The 18,952-nt window shown below is 39.2% G+C and overlaps 1 protein-coding gene across 1 annotated transcript; it reads right to left on the bottom strand.

Annotated features, from left to right (window-relative positions):
* Positions 1-1,287: 1,287 nt before the first annotated feature.
* abcg4a (ATP-binding cassette, sub-family G (WHITE), member 4a) lies at positions 1,288-14,670 on the bottom strand. Its single transcript, XM_033979005.2, has 15 exons — positions 14,227-14,670; positions 12,080-12,317; positions 7,244-7,361; positions 7,025-7,157; positions 6,561-6,611; positions 6,226-6,371; positions 5,883-6,006; positions 5,241-5,355; positions 5,012-5,151; positions 4,508-4,606; positions 4,264-4,432; positions 4,082-4,182; positions 3,753-3,911; positions 3,564-3,682; positions 1,288-3,100 (listed from the first exon to the last, which is right to left on the bottom strand). Exons 2-15 carry the CDS (start codon positions 12,306-12,308, stop codon positions 2,875-2,877), a joined length of 1,929 nt encoding a protein of 642 aa, XP_033834896.1. The 5' UTR covers positions 12,309-12,317; positions 14,227-14,670; the 3' UTR covers positions 1,288-2,874.
* Between the last annotated feature and the right edge of the window lie 4,282 nt (positions 14,671-18,952).

Raw genomic sequence — 18,952 nt, 5'->3', positions numbered from 1 at the left:
CACTAAAGCAAAAAGTGTCTCAGCTTCCCACAATCTCCCCTATGTATGAACATAAAGAAGCGATGTTTGCTTATATTTAGATACATCAATGTTCCATCCCGAGCATCCCCTCACAGCCTTCACCTACTCATAACATGTCATGTGTTCAATTTGTTTGGTTTGCATCACGTATTCTCTGTGTTGGGTGTTTAAACTAAGAAAAGCTACCGACACAAGATTATCAACAATTTTATTATAATCATTGGAACATGATTTGGTACAGAGGAGTTGCAGATTATAAAGAAACACATACAATATGTTAACAGTAATGACAAACAAATTATTAGTAAAAATGTGTGAAATAACTTTCTAATCTCTGATATCAAGGCAGTCCACAAACCTTAAAAAAAACAGAAGGAGGTGGTTTATATAAGAAACTGAAGAACTATCAATAAAAATAGAACAAAACAGAACATGTTTGATTTAGATTTGATCACAACACGCTGTGCATCTCCAGTGTTTTAGATAATAAAATAAAAATATCTGCTGAAGGCTGCAGCACCTATAAGTGTAGAAATGACCTTCCCTTCTTTCCAGAGCATTTCTTTGGCTAATTTCACCACATAAGAAAAACACAATGTTGTTTTTTTTTTTTCATTCCCTGAACTAAAATATTGTTTGTTTTGTTCTTTGGTACCCATGGTCCTTAGGAAATTCTCAGACAGGTTAATTGCTTTGCTGATTATCGCAGTTTTGTTCAGGCACACAATCAATTTTTAATTCTGATAAAGAGAATAATTTTATGCTACATATTTAATGCTAGAAATAATTTTGACAGGACCAAAATAGTTACTTTGTTCTTTCAGTTTATGAAACTCTGAAGATGAATAAATCAACTTTTAGGTTATTTTTTTAATAATTTTTTTGTTTACTTTTGCAAACGTGGATGGATAAGCAGAGGCATCTTCAAAATATCTCATAAAGTTTCAAAATGAAAGAGCAAAATAATTACAAATGAACTATTAAATGGACGCCTCCCTAGGGAGGTGTTCTGGGCATGTCCTACCGGGAGGAGGGCCCAGGGAAGACCCAGGACACGCTGGAGGGACTATGTCTCTCGGCTGGCCTGGGAACACCTTGGGATCCCGCCGGAGGAGCTGGAGGACGTGTCTGGGGTGAGGGAAGTTTGGGAGTCCCTGCTTAGACTGCTGCCCCCGCGACCCGGCTCCGGATAAGCGGAAGAAAATGGATGGATGGATGGACTATTAAATGAATAAACACCAGCAGTACAGATAAATAATTGCAGCCTTGAGTATTGCTATTGATGTCATTCAAAAACTACAGTAATCAGCCTTCTAAAACAGCATCATGAAACTAAGCACAGGCTACAAACATTAAACATATCACTGCCTCTTTTCTCAACCAACATAGCTGTATTTTAAACCAAAGATTGAAGACTGGCATTTCCCCAAACTTGGCAAAATTATCTTTAGTGAAGAAACAACATAATTTGCTATAGTTCGAAATGTAGTATTTCTGTAAAGTCATTCCTAAAGTGAACATGCAACATTCAGTTGCTGTTTTCTCATTATACTTTCAAGCAGGACTCGTTACATAGATATAGAAAAATAAAATTAAATACAAATAAATATAAATAAATAAGCATACATTGAAAAGTGCAAATGTACATTTTCTTTACAGCATAACATATTCACTGTACAATCATTGATTATATACTCACATTTTATGCATTTAATATATATTATGTTACTAAGTAGCATAGTTTGAATAAGAAATATTTCATAGCAAGTCTACTGGAAATTATTTGCATTGCCTTGTGACAGAGAGGCTCTTCTAAACATTGCCAACAGTGAAAGTGTATGTGTCTGAATGTCTATGTAAACCTGTATGTATTAATGTGTGCGTGTCAGCAGCATGTAAAGTGTGTCCACATAAACCAAATGTGCAATTAATAAGCTCGAAAACCAGGAAAAACATCTTTCTACTTAAGAGGCACAAAAACTGCCTGGTCAGCAATTCAAGTATCTAGCATTGGTTTGAACAACACACATCTGTCAGACATCAGCAAAGCAGAGAGAAAGAGGAATAAAAGACAGGGGTTTCAAAGATGGAAAGATAATGAATCATACACTGAGTGGAAACAAGCAGTTCAAGGTGTCATAGTTACAATAACACCAACATTTACGCCACCAAACTATTGCACTTGACCTGAAGTTCATCCTGCAAGACTTTCAGCTGCAGGTGTATAGTCCACATTCCTGTTTTATTTTTGTCCTTTTTCATATCATCAATGGCTTTCAAATACAGACCAAGGTAGGTACACAGTCCTTTTAGAGTAGACCCATAAAAAAAACACACACTTTCACCATGTTAACAGCTATGGAGAACCAAAGTTGTCCACTGGCAGTTTCAATGTAATGCCTTTGCTTTGTTCCGACTGGGGAGAGAGAAGCCATGCCAAACTTTTCTTGGCATTTATAGTATCTTTTTCAAAGTAGTTGAAGGCATATTGAATCTATGAAATGCATCTGAATCCAAATGACATGGCTCAACAGCATTGCAATAGAAATTTAGCTCTTCTGGTGTGTGGCTTTTTCAGTATCGCCAACCCAATAACTTCACAATTTGAGGAGACATGCATTGTTACTATACGGATTTTTTGTCACATATGGCGAGATACATATTATTTCAGGAGGGTAATGTGTGTTCTTGCATTGCTTGATGATTTTCACTTTCTCTTTACTCAAAACTGATGCGACAGAATCCAGATGATTTGATGAATACAGTTGTCCGTTGTAGACAGAGAATTTGGCTGGAGTATAGTACTTGCTTGCACACTTCCAAATGATATGAATGGGTTTTCCTGTGGAGGTCTTAGCGCTCGGACTTGACTTTGTAGCGCAGCACCAGGTATGTGGCCAGTCTGAGGATCAGGAAGAAAACGCCCAGGACAATGAAGTCTACATAGAGCTTAGCGTCCTCCACATCCAGCAGCTGCAGCACTTCCTCGGGCTTCTGGAACTTACACACTATCCCAGGACATTCCAGGTCTGACCGGTTCATGCCGTATATGGACAGTATCACACCTTCAAAGCCATACCTAAGACATCGGAGCAATCAGAATAAGCACTGACACTATAGCTTATCATATCAATGAAAATAGCACATCGTTTACACGCAAGGACCTGTCTTACTGCCTTTGTTATTAGAAATTACATGTATCTAATGTAATAACATAGAACAATTTTGGAAAAGTTTGGCTATTCAATGTGTGACATGTTAAAATGGCCTTGAGTGTCACTAGATATAATAATGATAGCCCTGGTAATAAATTGCATTTACAACACTGCACTTTTTGAACAAAAGCATAACATTATATTATCCATTTACTCCCCCACATTAGTGTTGGTAGTGTAGCCTGTTGGTGTGGAACTCACTATCTTAAGCTTATAAGAATTACCATCAATGTAAATATAAGGTCCACATCACTGGAGAGTATTTGAACATTGAATTCATATTACATTCTGAACAACACCAATAATGTGTAAAAAAGACATGTGTACCTGACATACGATACATAAGAACTCCACTGCAGATATTTGGGAATCGTGTCAAAATTGACAAAGAAACCAGAAAATAGGAGGACGGGTATGGCTGTGACTGGTCCCACAAAAGTTGCCACCTGTGAAACAAGTGCAAATTAATACATACCTTCATCATTTACAATCTTACCCTATATTTGTAAGGTGTACCTGGAGCGAGGTGGAGGCAGCACCTATGAGCAGCCCGAGGGACTGGGCCACGAGGGCTGTGGATGTGGACAAGGCCATGAAGAGGAGGTAACGTCCTGCCTCTGGAGGCTGCTCCGTCATCCAGTACACTATACTACAGTACATTATGGGACATATCACCTGGGAAACAGAAATCACACTCTGAGGTCTGATTAAATTGGAATTCAGCAATATTCACATTCATAGAGCATGTGATAAAAAAAATAAAATATATATATATATAAGAGTCCATTTATTCATTTTCACTCTTACAGTTCTTTCTTTGACATCTGTGAGCTCATAAATGTTACCTGAAATGGGACATCCGCCATAGTCTTGGCCAAGTAATAGGCTTTAAGGCTGTACCAGTAGTTGAGATGTTCCCTCATGAACACAGACATCTCCAGAGGAACTAAGGATAAGAGAATGAACATTAATCATTCTTCTGCAAAATGACTGACAAGATGTAATGATCTAATAGTTGATATTTTACAGGTTAAGACGGTGGGCATCAGGGCAGCAAACATTAGGAACAGCATAGAGAAGAAGAGGAACCCAGTGTTGTTGAACACTTTACTGGCATCATTTCCAATTTTGAGATAGAGCAGTCCAATGAGCACTCCAATGGACAGATGGGACATCACCCGTAGGTGGGTCAAAACCTGAACGACAAACACATTGAGCTCTTTATTTGTGATGTTAAACGTTGAACAGAGAATGTCGTTTGGGCATCTTACCGTGTCCCTGCATATTGTGACAAAGGTCCGTTTAAAGAGGATACAGAACTGTGTGAATGTACTGGTAGCAAAGCTGTGTTTCTCCAAAGTCCCAGTCTCCTGTCAACAATAAATCCCCTGATTAACAATGTATGGGATAAATTATACTTGGTGAGAGTTTTGCGATCTTTGCACAAGAGCTTTAACAAGAATTTTGCTTAATGCAGTGGCAACTGCTGACAAAATTAACTACATTTCAGCTCAGTTTTACTTTTATAAATATTTTAAAGGAGACATATTACCCATATTAAATTCTACCATTAACTTAATAGACTACACAAAGTCTGAGCATAACTAAAAGTCAGACAACATGCATTTGTTTGGTAGATTTGAAATCAAGTCACCTCCAATTAAACTGGGACATTAGTCCCAATTTACTTACTTTCTCCAAAGCAGAAATGTCACTAAACATTTATGGAGATGCACACTCACATCTTACCTTCATAATGTGGGTTAGTTACTTACGCTGTGAACCTGGGAGTTACAGGAAGGATCATTCTTGTCTCTGGAGTTTTTCTTGCCATCTTCAGAGCAGAGACCGCCCTGAACAGCTTCAAACAGCACTTGGTTCAGATCCCCATACTCCCCTGATGCTACCTCAATAACTGCAAGCAAAAGGGAGGCGCCAATACATTGCAGACAAACAAAGTATGCAGTAACAACTTTGCAGCTGTAAGGCTGCTGGTTTACTTACTGAAATCAGCCGGGTTGTGATATGTGGGGCAGTGGAGGCCGAGGTTCTTCAGGTAGGGGATGAGATATGGGACAGTACCTTTGAAGATACACTGACCCTGACTAAGAATGTACAACTAGAAAAAACAAAACAACAAATGGCAGAAATCAATATATTTACCTAATGTATTTTCGAAATACAAACAAATAACTTACTGTGGTACTCTAAATCTTTGAAAATGGTGCATTTATGGTTGGGAGTTAAGATTTCTTTATTTTTTCATTCATTACAGGTACTAGCACAACGTCTAGTCCTGTTGTCATGCCTAATTATTATATGACTATTATTATTACTTCAGCAATATAGCACTATTTTCAGTTTTTATCTTTCTTGCAGGAATGAGGAAGAAAAACACCATATAAGATGTCATTTGTTTTCTCTTATTTTATAACAGTTGCAATTATAGTATTTATTGCTATAATAATATATTGTTGAAAATGATTTCAACAAATATAATAAGCTAAAATAGAAATTTCTCTCACAGAGCCCAAAAAGCAGCTCTTGACATCTCAAGCCTGTCAGATGGACACTGAGCCCAAATGTGTGAGTGTGAGCATGCAGGGCCAAATGGGGCTTACACAATCCAGCACTTAAGCCCTGTACCTTATCAAACATCTCAAAGAGCCTGGCACTGGGCTGGTGGATGGTGCAGATGATTGTCCTTCCTCCCTGAGCCAAAGACTTCATGAGAGATACCACCTGAAAGCACGACGCACTGTCCAGACCACTGCAACAGAACAGAGACAAACACTCAAATCGCTTACAGCAATAATTACTCAGCTCAATGAATGACATGCTATATTCATTGAGAAAAGAGCTAACTCTTAATATTATTTATTTCATTTTTATTTCTGTAGCAATATCTCACTGTTCAAAAGTTGTTATCCTTACTAACAGCAGCATGTGTACAGTCTGCAGTGATACAGTGGGGTGCAGGGAGCCGTACCTGGTGGGCTCATCAAAGAACATGACTGGAGGATTGTTGACCAGCTCCAGGGCGATTGCCAGTCGTTTACACTGTCCACCGGAGAGGCTATTAGTGCGCGTCTGAGCACACTCCTGCAGACCCAGAGCAGTCAGGATCTCATCCACCTAACACAAAAGATAGAATGTGTTGAGATTTACCACTCTGGGCCTAAGGTGGTATACATCCTGGACAACAGTGGTAAAGTGACAGGGCCAAAAACAAAAGACCAAACATGACCATTCCTAAACAGTAGCCTACATTTGCACATCCACTTGGACAATGTGAAGAGATATTTGATGATGAGATACACTTACAAGTTCTTTTTTGACCTGCATACTCTCATTTAGTTTCAGATTAGCCGAAACCTGAAAGAGACACATGGTTTGATTAGACTTTCTTCAACAAAAATAGCAAAAAGCAACATTTTTTCTGGGACTTAGTATTAAATTACAACATGCGTAGATCACCATTTTATGTTTTGTTCATTATATACTGCAATATTGATTAAAAAGTATGCTTAGTAATAGAAATGGGACCACTGACTTCCTGTTAAAAACTGCAGAGTTGAGGAGCCTTTTCATTGTAGTAAGCAGTGGATTTATATGTTTCAGTGTCTGACTCAGAGTCTTAATTTTTTTATTATTGCTACAAAGTACTGGAATGAGCGTGGGGATTGGGGATTATTACTCATAAATGCAAGAAACAAGAAAAATACAACTTTGAGTAGGTTAATGATAAGTGAAATATGTTAATAATATGTTTCCTTTAAAGCCCTCACCATCATGGCCTCCCGGGCCGTGAGGTGGGGCAGCAGCATGTCATCCTGCATGATGTAGCAGGACATCTTCCGAAATGTCCTTAGGTCTCTGGGCCGACCGTTTACCAGGATCTGTCCCTTCATACCAGTCTCCCTGCAACCATAAACAACATACACAATGGATTAATAACTAAAATAATGGCAGTGTTAATACATAAGTCTATATCCTTTATGTGTTACCTGTATCCAGCTAAAATATTCATAAGCGTGGACTTCCCAGCTCCAGATGGGCCCATAATGCCAATGAGCTCTCTGCTGTTAAAACTTCCAGAAAGACATTTGAGAAGAGCCTTGTAACCTAAAAGACAAAAAATATGAAACTTTAATATGCATGACAAAATAAATACAAGTACATTCTCTTAAAAAATATATACCATTTAGAGATTGAACTTGTTCCCCTAAAAATTGTTAAAGTTGTTGTAGTTGTAGTAACAATAACAACAAACAAAAGAGCCAACAGTATTTCAACCAACCTCAAAGACACTGACTTTCAGATTTTAAACTGGACATGTGTTTGATCAATTGAAAGTCAGATCATGTTGGAATCCTTAGCTTACGGAGAATGAAAACAAAAAAACAAACATTTGTCCATTTGTTCTAATTCATTTCTGTCAATCTCTCTCTTGCGATCTCTGCTGCAAAACTGAGCACTATTTCAAAGAATATTACCCTTTTATAAATTCAGTACTTTAATGTATGTAAAGAACACATATGTCATAAAGTCACTGTATGCCACAGGAGTGAATAAGGGGCTAGATATTGTGTATAAGTGTGTTAGTAAAAGCAAAGACAGTGGCTGTAAAATACTCCAATGTAAATGGCGCCAGCAGGAAAACCACAGCCATTATTCCAAGACAGAGGTTTTTAAATGGTCAGATATTGTGACCTGTCAGTGAAGTGGAAGCAGGATTCCTTAAATCATTAGACCAGGCATACCCAAAGTCCGGCCCGGGGGCCAATTGTGGCCCGTGTACAAATTTCCACTGGCCCTCAGCATCTGGAATAAAAATAATTATGTGTGGCCCATCAGCACTGTTGACCAGTGTAAAATACACATGTTCAAGCTCACTGACTTTTATCGCCAACTGGATAAAGACAAGTTTAAAGAAATTCAAACCTTTGCTAAGAAAATGCTGAGTTTCTTTGGTTATATTTGTGTGTGAAGACATTCTTGTTTATGAACTTTAACAAGAACTGTGTGAGGACAAATCTAGCTGACTTTCACCTGTGTGACACTTTGCGCATCAAAACCACTGTCTTTGAGCCAGACTTGGTTTATTTACTACAGTCCAGATCTCAATTTCACCCTTCACATTAGTGCAAGTTATGCAAGTTGCATGTTAAGTTGTTCTCCTTCTGAGGTGAATAAATCCTAAAATATCAGTGAATTTATTGTATTGTGATTATCAAAACCACAGTTTAAATGTTTACTCTTTAACGTTAATTTTGTTTTTGAAAGGTGAAAGCCATTTGCAATAAAAAGAAAAAAACTATTAAATAATTAATTTGCAGTTAATATTAATGGTTCAAAGAATGATCAGGCCGAATGGTCGGCCCACAAACACTTTCATCTCACCAAGTCTGGCCCTCTTTGTAAAACGTTTGGACACCCCTGCATTAGACAATGACCAGAAGTATACAGTAAGTATACACTGTAACATCTTTGTTCTTTTTATTTTTATATCGTGGGTTTACCACAACAGAATAATTTGACTCCCTCCTCATTGGCAACAATTACATATTAATGGGATATGTGTTTTGCACCAATGTAGTTTCATAAAGCTCCATATTTGGAAACTTTTTGTACAATTTAAATTTAGAAAATGCATTACATAAAAAAAAGTATTAGGGTTTGGAACTGACAAGAATGGCGCAGACCTATGAATCCTTGCACTAAAAGTGATTTGATCCGCATCATTACATTATTTGGACAAACCTTAGTAGCAGTAGATGCCTCTCCACTGGGTGATATTGTGACTTTGTGGGTCAAGGGAAAGAGCATTTAGCACTGAACTGGGTCGTGTCAATTGTGGGTCATGGTCCGGGCATTATAATTAATGCATGACTACAATGTTTCTGTTATTTAGTGTATTTTCACATTTTCATAGCCATTTGTGATTTTGCACACAGTTATACTTTGCATAACAATTGCGTGGGTCCATCTCACTATATCAGAGCTGAAGTGAAAGGTGGTCAGTGATATGCCACTGTTTTCACTCTGGAGGTGATGGCCTGACCCCACTGTGGGTCAATTGTAATAGCACTCATCTAGACTAAACCACTTCCTGGTCCATGTGTCTCAGCTGGGAGTGGGGTCCCATGACAAATAGTCGGTGCTGTAAGAGGACATGACTGCACACTGGTCGTTTCCACTCCAGAGACTTATCTTCATTAGTCATGGTTTAGTTGAAGTCATCGCTTCCAGCACTCACAGTGATAACTGCTTGTGATCTGCACTCTAAATGTTTGTCCATGCCTGTGCTTCACTGAAGACATTACTCATTACTACTGCACTGAGTATTAAACAGCATTCAAACCAATCTTGAAGCAGGAAATTGCACTGCAGGGGAAAAAAGAGGCACAATATCATTTAGACTGTGTACAGCAGTATGTCCTCTATGTTCAAAGGGCTATTCACCTTCATTAGAAAAACAATTACTGAGCAGATGATGATTAATTTCATATTTATTCAAAGCTGATCCGCTGCTTTGACCTCTGGGGATGGCCAAATGTATTCAGAGGAAGAGAGGGACACTGTATGGTGCATGTATGGACCAGCTGAATAAAATATAAGCCTGCATCGTCACTGCACTTGCTATCCCATCTCCAGAGTGTACATCTCGTCTAGCACACCTTTTTTTTTCACTCCTCGACTGAAATATAAAAGGGTACTATCTGCTCCTTCTGAGACTTAACTTTTCATTTCGATTGGTTAAATCCACGTCACTACGAGCATGATGCAGACAGGCCAATAGGAGGAGAGGATGGGGAAAAATTACTGTAGTTGAGCATAGAGTTGCACTGAACAGAGACACACTAAATCCCAATATGATGATAGATAAATTATAAACTATTATTCAACCACTGATGGCCAAGTCAAGAACCAAATCATTAAATCCAATGCATCCATCAAATATTCACTAGAGCTGATTCAAAGACTCTGTAAAGAAAATGATATATTTTTGGTGTGTTATATATAAAATCCAAAATGTATTTTTAATAGGCAAAAAAACCCAAAACAAAACAAATTACACTATTTTTTCACTGTGTTCCTGGTCACACAGTCAAAAAAGCAGGAGCAATAGCACTAAAACAACAAGGTCCTTGGTAGTAGTGAGTACACCTGGATGAATATGCATATAGAGTACCGTACACTTTCTCTATCCTCTCTGTCATAGATTGTGTTACACCAGAGCTCTCCCCTGGGACCAACATATCTACACATGAAAGGACACAGCACTTCATCTTAACAGAGAAGGAAACGGATGCTCTCTCCTTCTCGATCTGACAACAACAAACGGTTTACTCATTGAAAACTTCACCTTCCTGAGTCCTTTTGCTCTGGTTACACTGATAACAAGCAGCGACAAATCGGTAACAACTTCCACTCTGATTTATGATTATTCTGAACATCCTCATTCAGGGACCAAACGACTAGAGCACTCTTTCATTAGCCAAGGGAGGACAGTAAAATATATACAAGGCATAAAATAAGTAATGGTACTTCAAAATAAAATTACTGCTGTAGAATTAAAGAATAATCATTTTAATATTTGCCAAAAAAATTCACAACATAAAGAACAGAACCCCTGAAACAAACATCAATGCAAGAAACTCCAAATTCTTCTTCCCTTCATGAAGCTACTAAAACTACTAATTGAAGGTATGTATTAAGATGGTAGAATAGTAACCCAGGGCAAAAAAATTATATTACTTATGTAAAGAAAATAAATAAATTAATAATAATAATAATAATAAAAAAGTAACTAATCAATAAGTGACTCAAGTACAAATCCTTAAATAATTGAGGAAAAACAAAGCAAACATCCAGCTTTTCTGCTTTGATCCAACATGAAAACAAAAATGTTAGTCAAGCTTGTAATAAAGAGTTGTTAACAAGCCCCTTAGAGTCATGTATTAAATTGCACCACAAACTTTGGTGTGGCTGTGATGTTGTGTTTTCATGAGGACAACAGTAAAGACAAGCTCTCGTTCAATGAGCAGTAATGAGCAAAAGTCACGAATCTTGCCTCTCACACATTACCGCGTTGATGAGGAAACACAGGAGCCCGGAGGAGACAAAACAAACAATAGCACAGAGAAAAGATTGGACTAAAACATGAAGCAGGGTTGGCAAACACACACACTGATTTATTGACCCCTTCTTGGGCCTAGCTCCCTGCATATCGGACTCCAATACCACTCCTTCCATAGGGGACGTGCACATTTGACAACACATAGCAAGTTCTATAGGGGTAAAAATATCCAGACAGCAGCTTAACCTGACACAGTCTCATCATTAGTATAGGCAGTGATCTTAAACACTGTCTATATTTTATGAGTGAATCCATCGATTAGGCCTTGATGTCCTGCTTATCATCCGACAACACAGAAAAAGCCGAGTGGAGCAGTGTGCCAACCTGCAAGTGTGAATTATTAACTATGTCTAAAGTCTGCTGAGCTCTGCAGAACTTATAGCACACACAGCTCCAACATGGTGGATATCTGTAATAGGCCTGTGTGACACTTTGGCATAGGCCTCCACACAACAGGCAGAGAAAACAATATTTATCTAAATGGTACAATGTATTTCTTGAAATCCCTGCACTTCTGATATTGATCGGTCTGTGTGGGTCCATCCATCAAGATAAGTATTGAAATTCTCTATCTCACTATCTTCAAGCCTTATCTCCTGCTGCTTTTATGCATTTGGGTGGCCAGAGAAAATAATGTCCTTCCCAATAAGAAATAATAATAATAATAATAATAATAATAATAATAATAATATAGAAGTACCTCTCCGGCGGTACCAGGGACCCTCGCGGATGGTGTAGGACAGCTCGTTAAACTCCAGGTCAACAGCAGAGCGGCGAGGCAGGTGGGAGAAGCGCTGGGCCTCAGTGATGTGGTTCTCCACCTTCTTCAGGTGAGTGAGCAGAGGGGCCTCTGGGGGCGCCCCACTGTGCAGCTTGGTCTCCTCCATTGGGATACTCACAGCGGGTGGGTCCAGGGTCCGCTCAGCCATCCTAAAAGACTGTTGAAAAGAACAAAGTTAAGGCACCTTCCTTTATGGTGTAAAGCCAATCAGAGGTCAAGGATGCAACAATTTCTGAACCATAACCGATAAAGTAAATTGTCATGAAGCGTTTGCATGTCCAGCCAACAATACACTTCAAATACTTATCTTTTGAATAGAATATACAGAGAGAACCAGTCTCGATTCCAGGAAAATGAAGCAAGGAATTCCTATATTGACATCAGTACAATGCTTAAAGAAATATTAATGAGTACTGATTTTATACAACAGTCTAAATTATTCCTGTTGTATTGACCTTCTTTAGCACATATTATAATGCAAATCCATAATGTAAATAAAATACAGTTAACTTACTGAGTCACTTTAAATGTTTTTTGGTGAGAAAAATGTCACCCAAAGGAACATAGTATTGATTTGGGTTGATCCAGTGATCTACAGTTGACTGCCTGGGGGTCTGTATTAGCTTCACTTAACAATAGCATGTATAAAGAAATGTACAGGTCTGGGGGATGACTTCAGACAGCATGTTAAGAGGCTGGCCTTGATGTGATTATGGCTCAGTGGATGGACTGGAGGCTTCAGTGAGTGTGAGGATCTGGTTTCAGCCCTGCAGCAGGCCCATACTGCTGATTCAAACACATTTCCTCTTAAGAGCCAGACACAGGGATGTCTATAGACTCTATAGCATGTACAGTGTGGAGCTGACCTACTGGCTCTCTCATAACCCGACACTTAATGTGCAGCTATTATCACTGGGCAAACATTTCAATTCATTAGGGACACAGCAACAATGGTGTGAAATATTCCAACAGCACATATAGTGAAATTGTTATTATCTGAATGGTCTAAATTGTCAACAGTGCCACCTCAGGAATGTTACACAAATACATTTATTTTTATACAATAGTCAGACAAACCTAAAATAATTTTATACAAATAATCACTTGTAAAGGAACACTTACTTATTACTCACATGAGTAATCCATGGAGTGTTCAGACAGTTTACTTCTACCTCCCTAAACCATATAAAAGTGTGACTTTCGCTTCAGAGCACATTTAGTGAAAACCCAATGTCATTTTGTGTAGGCTTTAAAGCGGCAGCACTAGATAGGAAACACTAAAAAGAAAGAAACCATCTCACAGGAGGTGAGTCTAAATAATACACTCTGAGATTAAGATGCTGCGGAGGTCCCCTGATGGAGCAGTTCAAGCCAAAGGCCTGTGACTGCTGGCATGCCCACCTGCCCTGCTGTGCAGCACAATCTTATGAAAGATACACAGAACATTTGGTGTTCTATACTGATCTCATTATCGCAATAGATGTTAGATATATGCTCAAATGACTGTTTTATTCATTTTTTTAAATTATTGGCAATAAATAACAATGCAATTTGTTATCCACTGACAAAAAACCCCTGTGTTTTAGTGTTCCTCATTCTGCAGCATTTGAAACATAAAACTAAAGATCTACTAGCAAGTAAATATGTCACAAACCACAATAATAAGCCTGCTAAATAATCTCTCCTGCAGTTGATAAAGAGAGAGGCTACAGAGTTATAGTACTCTTTGACATTGCTCCTAAGAATATGGACCCACGTGACCGGCAAGAAAACTGACTATAGCGTCTATTGATCATCCTGCCATTAGTGAATTTCCATTACCAGGGAGCATATACGCGCTGGACAACCCTGGCAAACTAAAAGGCCCCCCGCTCAAGTCAAGGCCTCCATGTTTTTGTCATGGGTGGTTCTTTGGACTGAACACGTGACCTCAATTAATAATGGTTTAAGTCTTATAATGACTTACCATGTCTGGTGCCTTTTGTACATTTGCAATACCCCTCAATCCCCCGTTTAGATATTCAGTCAAGTATTCTGACACATGCCAACAAACACATGACACAAACCTATTATTGTGTGTTGAAAGGAGCCCAAAGGAGCAACAGTGCCCAGCAGATTTGATCAGGCAAAACACCGCAGCATTAGAATGCCCCGTTGAAACCTGGACAAGTTGAAGTGAGAAAAACCCATTCAAAATGATGTCTGGTTCTGTAAGGTCCACAGAAAACCGGCGGGCTCCAAATGTTCATCGATATGTCTCGCCCATCCTCACCATCCTGCATCCACTACAGTCTCAAACTAGGACTGCATCCCACCACGAGAATCACCCGGGGATCAGCGGCAACCATCTACTGTCATGTTTCCTTCTGCTGTCCTCCGTCAAACGCATCCATCCCGTGTACAATTCGCGTCAAGTGGCGTTAGCTCACGGTCCGACACATGTGCACAGGAACATAAACATCCCAACAGCGCTGCAGAGGCTTCACTCTCTCCAACAGCAGCAGCAGTAGCGGCAGAATGAGCGGCAGAATGAGCGGCAGACACGGAGCAGCCACACACTCTGCTCCTGTGCGTCTGTGTGGTGCGCACGCCGGGCTGGGATGCAGGGCGTTGCTGACAGGATGCTACCAGGCAGAAAATATGTCTGTTATGCCTTTGGATACTTTCCCACAATATGCATTTGTTTTTGTTTTGTTTTGTTTTTTAAGTATAGAGTAAAGTAACAGAAACAAAGAATATTACATAGGCCACACTGTGGCGTCTTTTGGAGGAAATGATGGATCGCATGCAAAATACGCAGCACTATCCAAGTGTTTATGTTTACGCAAAAAAAAGTGGCCAACATAATAAGTCTAATATTTAGATAGGCCTCATTTTGCCATTTTAGCCATTACATATCATCTAGAGATTGGATGCTGCACTGGTTTGGCCAATAGGGAAACACCTTGCAGAGCGATGACATCCGATTTCAAGTTTGCGATTTGATGGTGCCGTTTGTAAACATTAAAATGTGTTTGGTAACGTTTAGTTCCGTCTGTCTCTTTAAAGGCCGCACCTGCGCAGCTGCCTGGTGCTGATGCTGCAGTGCCCGGGTTATTTTCGGTAAAACAGTCGGGGTTACTATCGTTCAAACGGGCCCTCCGCGGCTTACATCACCCCTGAGAGGAAACCAAGACCATTTTTAGCCAATCCCACCTGCCTTTCTTAATCAGACCCGTTTGATGCTGTCCCTCAGAGTAGCATCTCTTCAGACTACTTTTGACTGGACCGCTTGGCGTGGTTCTACTGGACAGAAGAACACAAAGAAATATTTTATTAATTGATGTTTTATGCAACTAGTCAAATCAGGAAGAGGAAAAATGGTCGTCTATCTTTAGGTCATTTATGTTTGATCAAGGCAGTAGTTCTGAGCAGAACAAATGAACAATTTCTGAAGGAATGGCATTTCTTTCATTTTTGATTTTTTTGTTTGAGAAAATTCCAGAACAAGATAAGGACAACGTGACCATTAATCATCTAAAAGCCTGTGTAATACCCTGACTTTGTACTAAACTGCTCATTACTAGAACTGAGTGAGAGGCAAACACTTGGGGTTATTCCAGTTTCTGTGACAGTCTAACATATCTCAAGCCATGCTAATGCCAATATATAATGTTGAAGTGCTTGACAAATAAGTGTGTATGTTTATGTAGTATAACCTCAACACATGGGCAAGAGCACGGCATTGACCACATCTCTGGTCCCACTGGGCTGCATTCTGTTCATACAGGGGATCTTTACTGACAAAGGTATGTATAAAATATGCGTTTTTAAATTGTAAAAATCATGTATTTAAATGTATTTTTCAACGTAGGTCCAGAGGTGGTTCCAGTTACATTGACTGTGGAGAATACTTTATCCAGTGCAGTTCCAGACACACGTCACCAGTGTTGTAGAGGGAGGTGTACTGCTGGGTGCTCTAAAGCAGCTACATGAAGCACAGCTGTAATTCAAGTAAGATTTAACATCCTGTGACTGCTATGTCCTTACAATAGGGATATTAAGATGATTATTTATTTATTTTGTCAGATTGTTAAGCATGCAGTACTGCAGTAAATGGGGTTGAATTTAAAACAGCTTACGCAACAAATGCATTTAAAATGTGCTTATGATTTCCTGTCTACAGATGCTCCTGTAATGGATGCCTCCTGCTATCCAGTGTCTGCACTGTCTGCCATACTATGGAACATTCTAGGCAAAACAATAACATGAAGACCAGCAAGTGGACACGTCACTAAAAAGTTACGTAGTGCACCTTTAATATTTGAGTAAATGGTTACCTGTCACCACACTGTGCCTTAGTCTACAGGTCTACTCTGGCTATAGTTTCTTGGATAACCTCCAGTCACACCAGTCCTATGCAATAAATAAAACAAATCAACAAACGAATAGAAAAAAAAGTATAAATGAGTGTGTTTGGGTCTTTTGAGGGCATTGTAAACATAGCCTCTCTCCTGCTACTGTAGTGTTTACTAGTGACTAACTGTGCTGCGTTCACAGATTCACAGTGAAGGAAGATTCAGACTTTGACTTGTTTCTAGAGTGTAAATGGATTGGCAGGGGACAAGAGCAGTTACTGGGAGATCCTGGCAGAGCGCTCAAGAGACCTCACTAGACTGGATGTGGGTGAGTATGTCCTCTCTAGAGTACAATCATCTGAGACTGCCTAATGAGATTTAATGAGGCGAGGGAATTAACCTGGAGGAAATGTAGTCTGATTTCTATTGAGAATCACTGTTATTGATATAGTTTTAATTATTAGTTACAGGTATTTGAGGTTACAAACGTAAAGTCTTCAAGCGGATCATCCTGAGGTTCAACAAGAAATTGAAGCAACACCACCAAAGTGCACTGTGAATTCCTGATGCTATCTATTCCTGCAGAACAGTGACATCTAGTGGTTGTTTAAAGTTGTGTCAACTCAAAAACAATATGTGTGTATCCATGGGTTTCAGTATGATAAAGTTAGGACTGTTGCCATAGCATTTAACAATTCAAAACTGTCCTTAAGTCCTCAAAATCACACCTATCATGAAACTGGAAAAAAAACCTCTGGTTTTATAAATGTATTTGGTTGTATGTTCAGCCATTTATTTTTTGGCAGATTTTTTTTCTGCTAAAGTTTGAGATGAGGGTATTAATACAGTAATATTTGTCAAAGATATGTATGAAACAGTTTATTGTTGATTACCGGTACCTTAAATCTCTCTGAGGGCTACTCTTCACTTGACTGACACATGAGAATCTTGTACCAAAGGCATGGGCTCTAACAGGATTAAAGTTTCAGATGCAATCAGGACAGATGGATGAACACAGCGTGCATAGACACTAAGCTACTTTTTGGTCATGCAATCCCTAAAACATACATTTTCTCTCTGCAATATAAACAATATTTAGTTTGTGATTCAGTAATATATACAGTGGTGCATCTCCAGGTGAATTCAGGCTTTATCCTGCAGTTGCTGTGAAAACATAGTTTTGGCTACATTAATATAATACAATTACAACTATTTTTACATTTAATTTCACTGTTCACTCACCACATGATAGAGAGCAGTCACAGATACAAGGGACACACTGTGCAAAGAAACGCTTCCAGCCAGTTTCCTTCTTCTTACAGTTGTCTATCCGGGTGCACCCCTGTTTGGGAGGGCCGTAGTAGCTCTTATAGGCACACATGGAGGAGCAAGTCCCATTCAGCTCAGCTTCACTGATTTCAATATGGCCTTTTTTACACATCCCTGCACAGGATATGGAAAAGTTACATCAGTAGAATATGTACCAAAAATGAACACCAAAAAATGCAACAAAAGACAATAAGCTCACTCAGGCAGGATGGCCGTGGGGTCCAGAGACCATTAGGGAGACAAGTTCTGGTCGAGTTTCCCAGCAGCATGAAGCCAGGGCGGCAAGTGTAGCGCACAACAGAGCCCACCCACCAATCATTCCCATACACCACTCCATTATAGTCCACAGCTGGCTTTCCACAATTCACTTAAATGGAAAAGATTTGACTTCAATATAAAATAATAAAATCATGACAATCATATGCATTGTATTACCTCGGCATAATGACTTGTATCCAAGCCAGCAGCAGCTTGAGTCCCCACATTGGTCTCTTCTGACCTCCTGATGTCTTGCTCTACATCCTCCCACACAGAGAGGAGCAGTGCCAGACCAATAAGTGTAGTCTATGAACTCTTGTTGCGGTATCCACTCAATCTCACCTGAATGAAAAAAAACCAGATATTTGCTCAAAACACCCAAAAATAAAAGGCATTTAGAAGATGCACTATGTAAGTTTTTTGAAAGAGTCCACCACCTGCTTTTCTCAGCAGAGAGGTTATTACTTTGCCTGTAATGTTCCACAGAATAACATTTATTTAATTGCAGGTGTTTTTACGGCACAGAAATGCTTTGAAAATCATGCTTTCTTACTTTGAGTGGGGTCACCTCTTCACAGATCTGACCTGTAACTTACATTGTTTTTCTCTATGCAAATCAAATCAAGTTTAATGCCATACTGTGGCCTATTCCAGGCAAAGCAATAACATCTCTATGGAGACAAGCAGGTGGCAGGCCCTCCATCTGAAAAATGACATTGTGCACCTTTAAGGCAACAATAGAGCATAAGGTCTTACGACTACCTTCCTTCTTTCCAGTCCATTCAGTCAGCTGAGCGATTGACAAAGACGCACAAAGCAGCAGCAACAGCACTTGATAAAATGTCCAGTTTCCCATCACCTGAAATAA

This window comes from Periophthalmus magnuspinnatus, chromosome 14 (genome assembly GCF_009829125.3).
Source record: "Periophthalmus magnuspinnatus isolate fPerMag1 chromosome 14, fPerMag1.2.pri, whole genome shotgun sequence".
Lineage (NCBI taxonomy): Eukaryota > Metazoa > Chordata > Actinopteri > Gobiiformes > Gobiidae > Periophthalmus > Periophthalmus magnuspinnatus.
This window is presented reverse-complemented; position numbering and strand designations above follow the sequence as displayed.

Excerpts from the sequence above, each read along its gene's own strand:
- abcg4a (XM_033979005.2), bottom strand. The coding sequence starts at position 12,308 with ATGGCTGAGCGGACCCTGGACCCACCCGCTGTGAGTATCCCAATGGAG. Across the intron at positions 7,362-12,079 it reads TCCCTGGTACCGCCGGAGAG|GTTACAAGGCTCTTCTCAAA; the intron begins GTACTTCTATAT and ends TTTGTCTTTTAG. Across the intron at positions 6,612-7,024 it reads CGGCCCGGGAGGCCATGATG|GTTTCGGCTAATCTGAAACT; the intron begins GTGAGGGCTTTA and ends TGTCTCTTTCAG.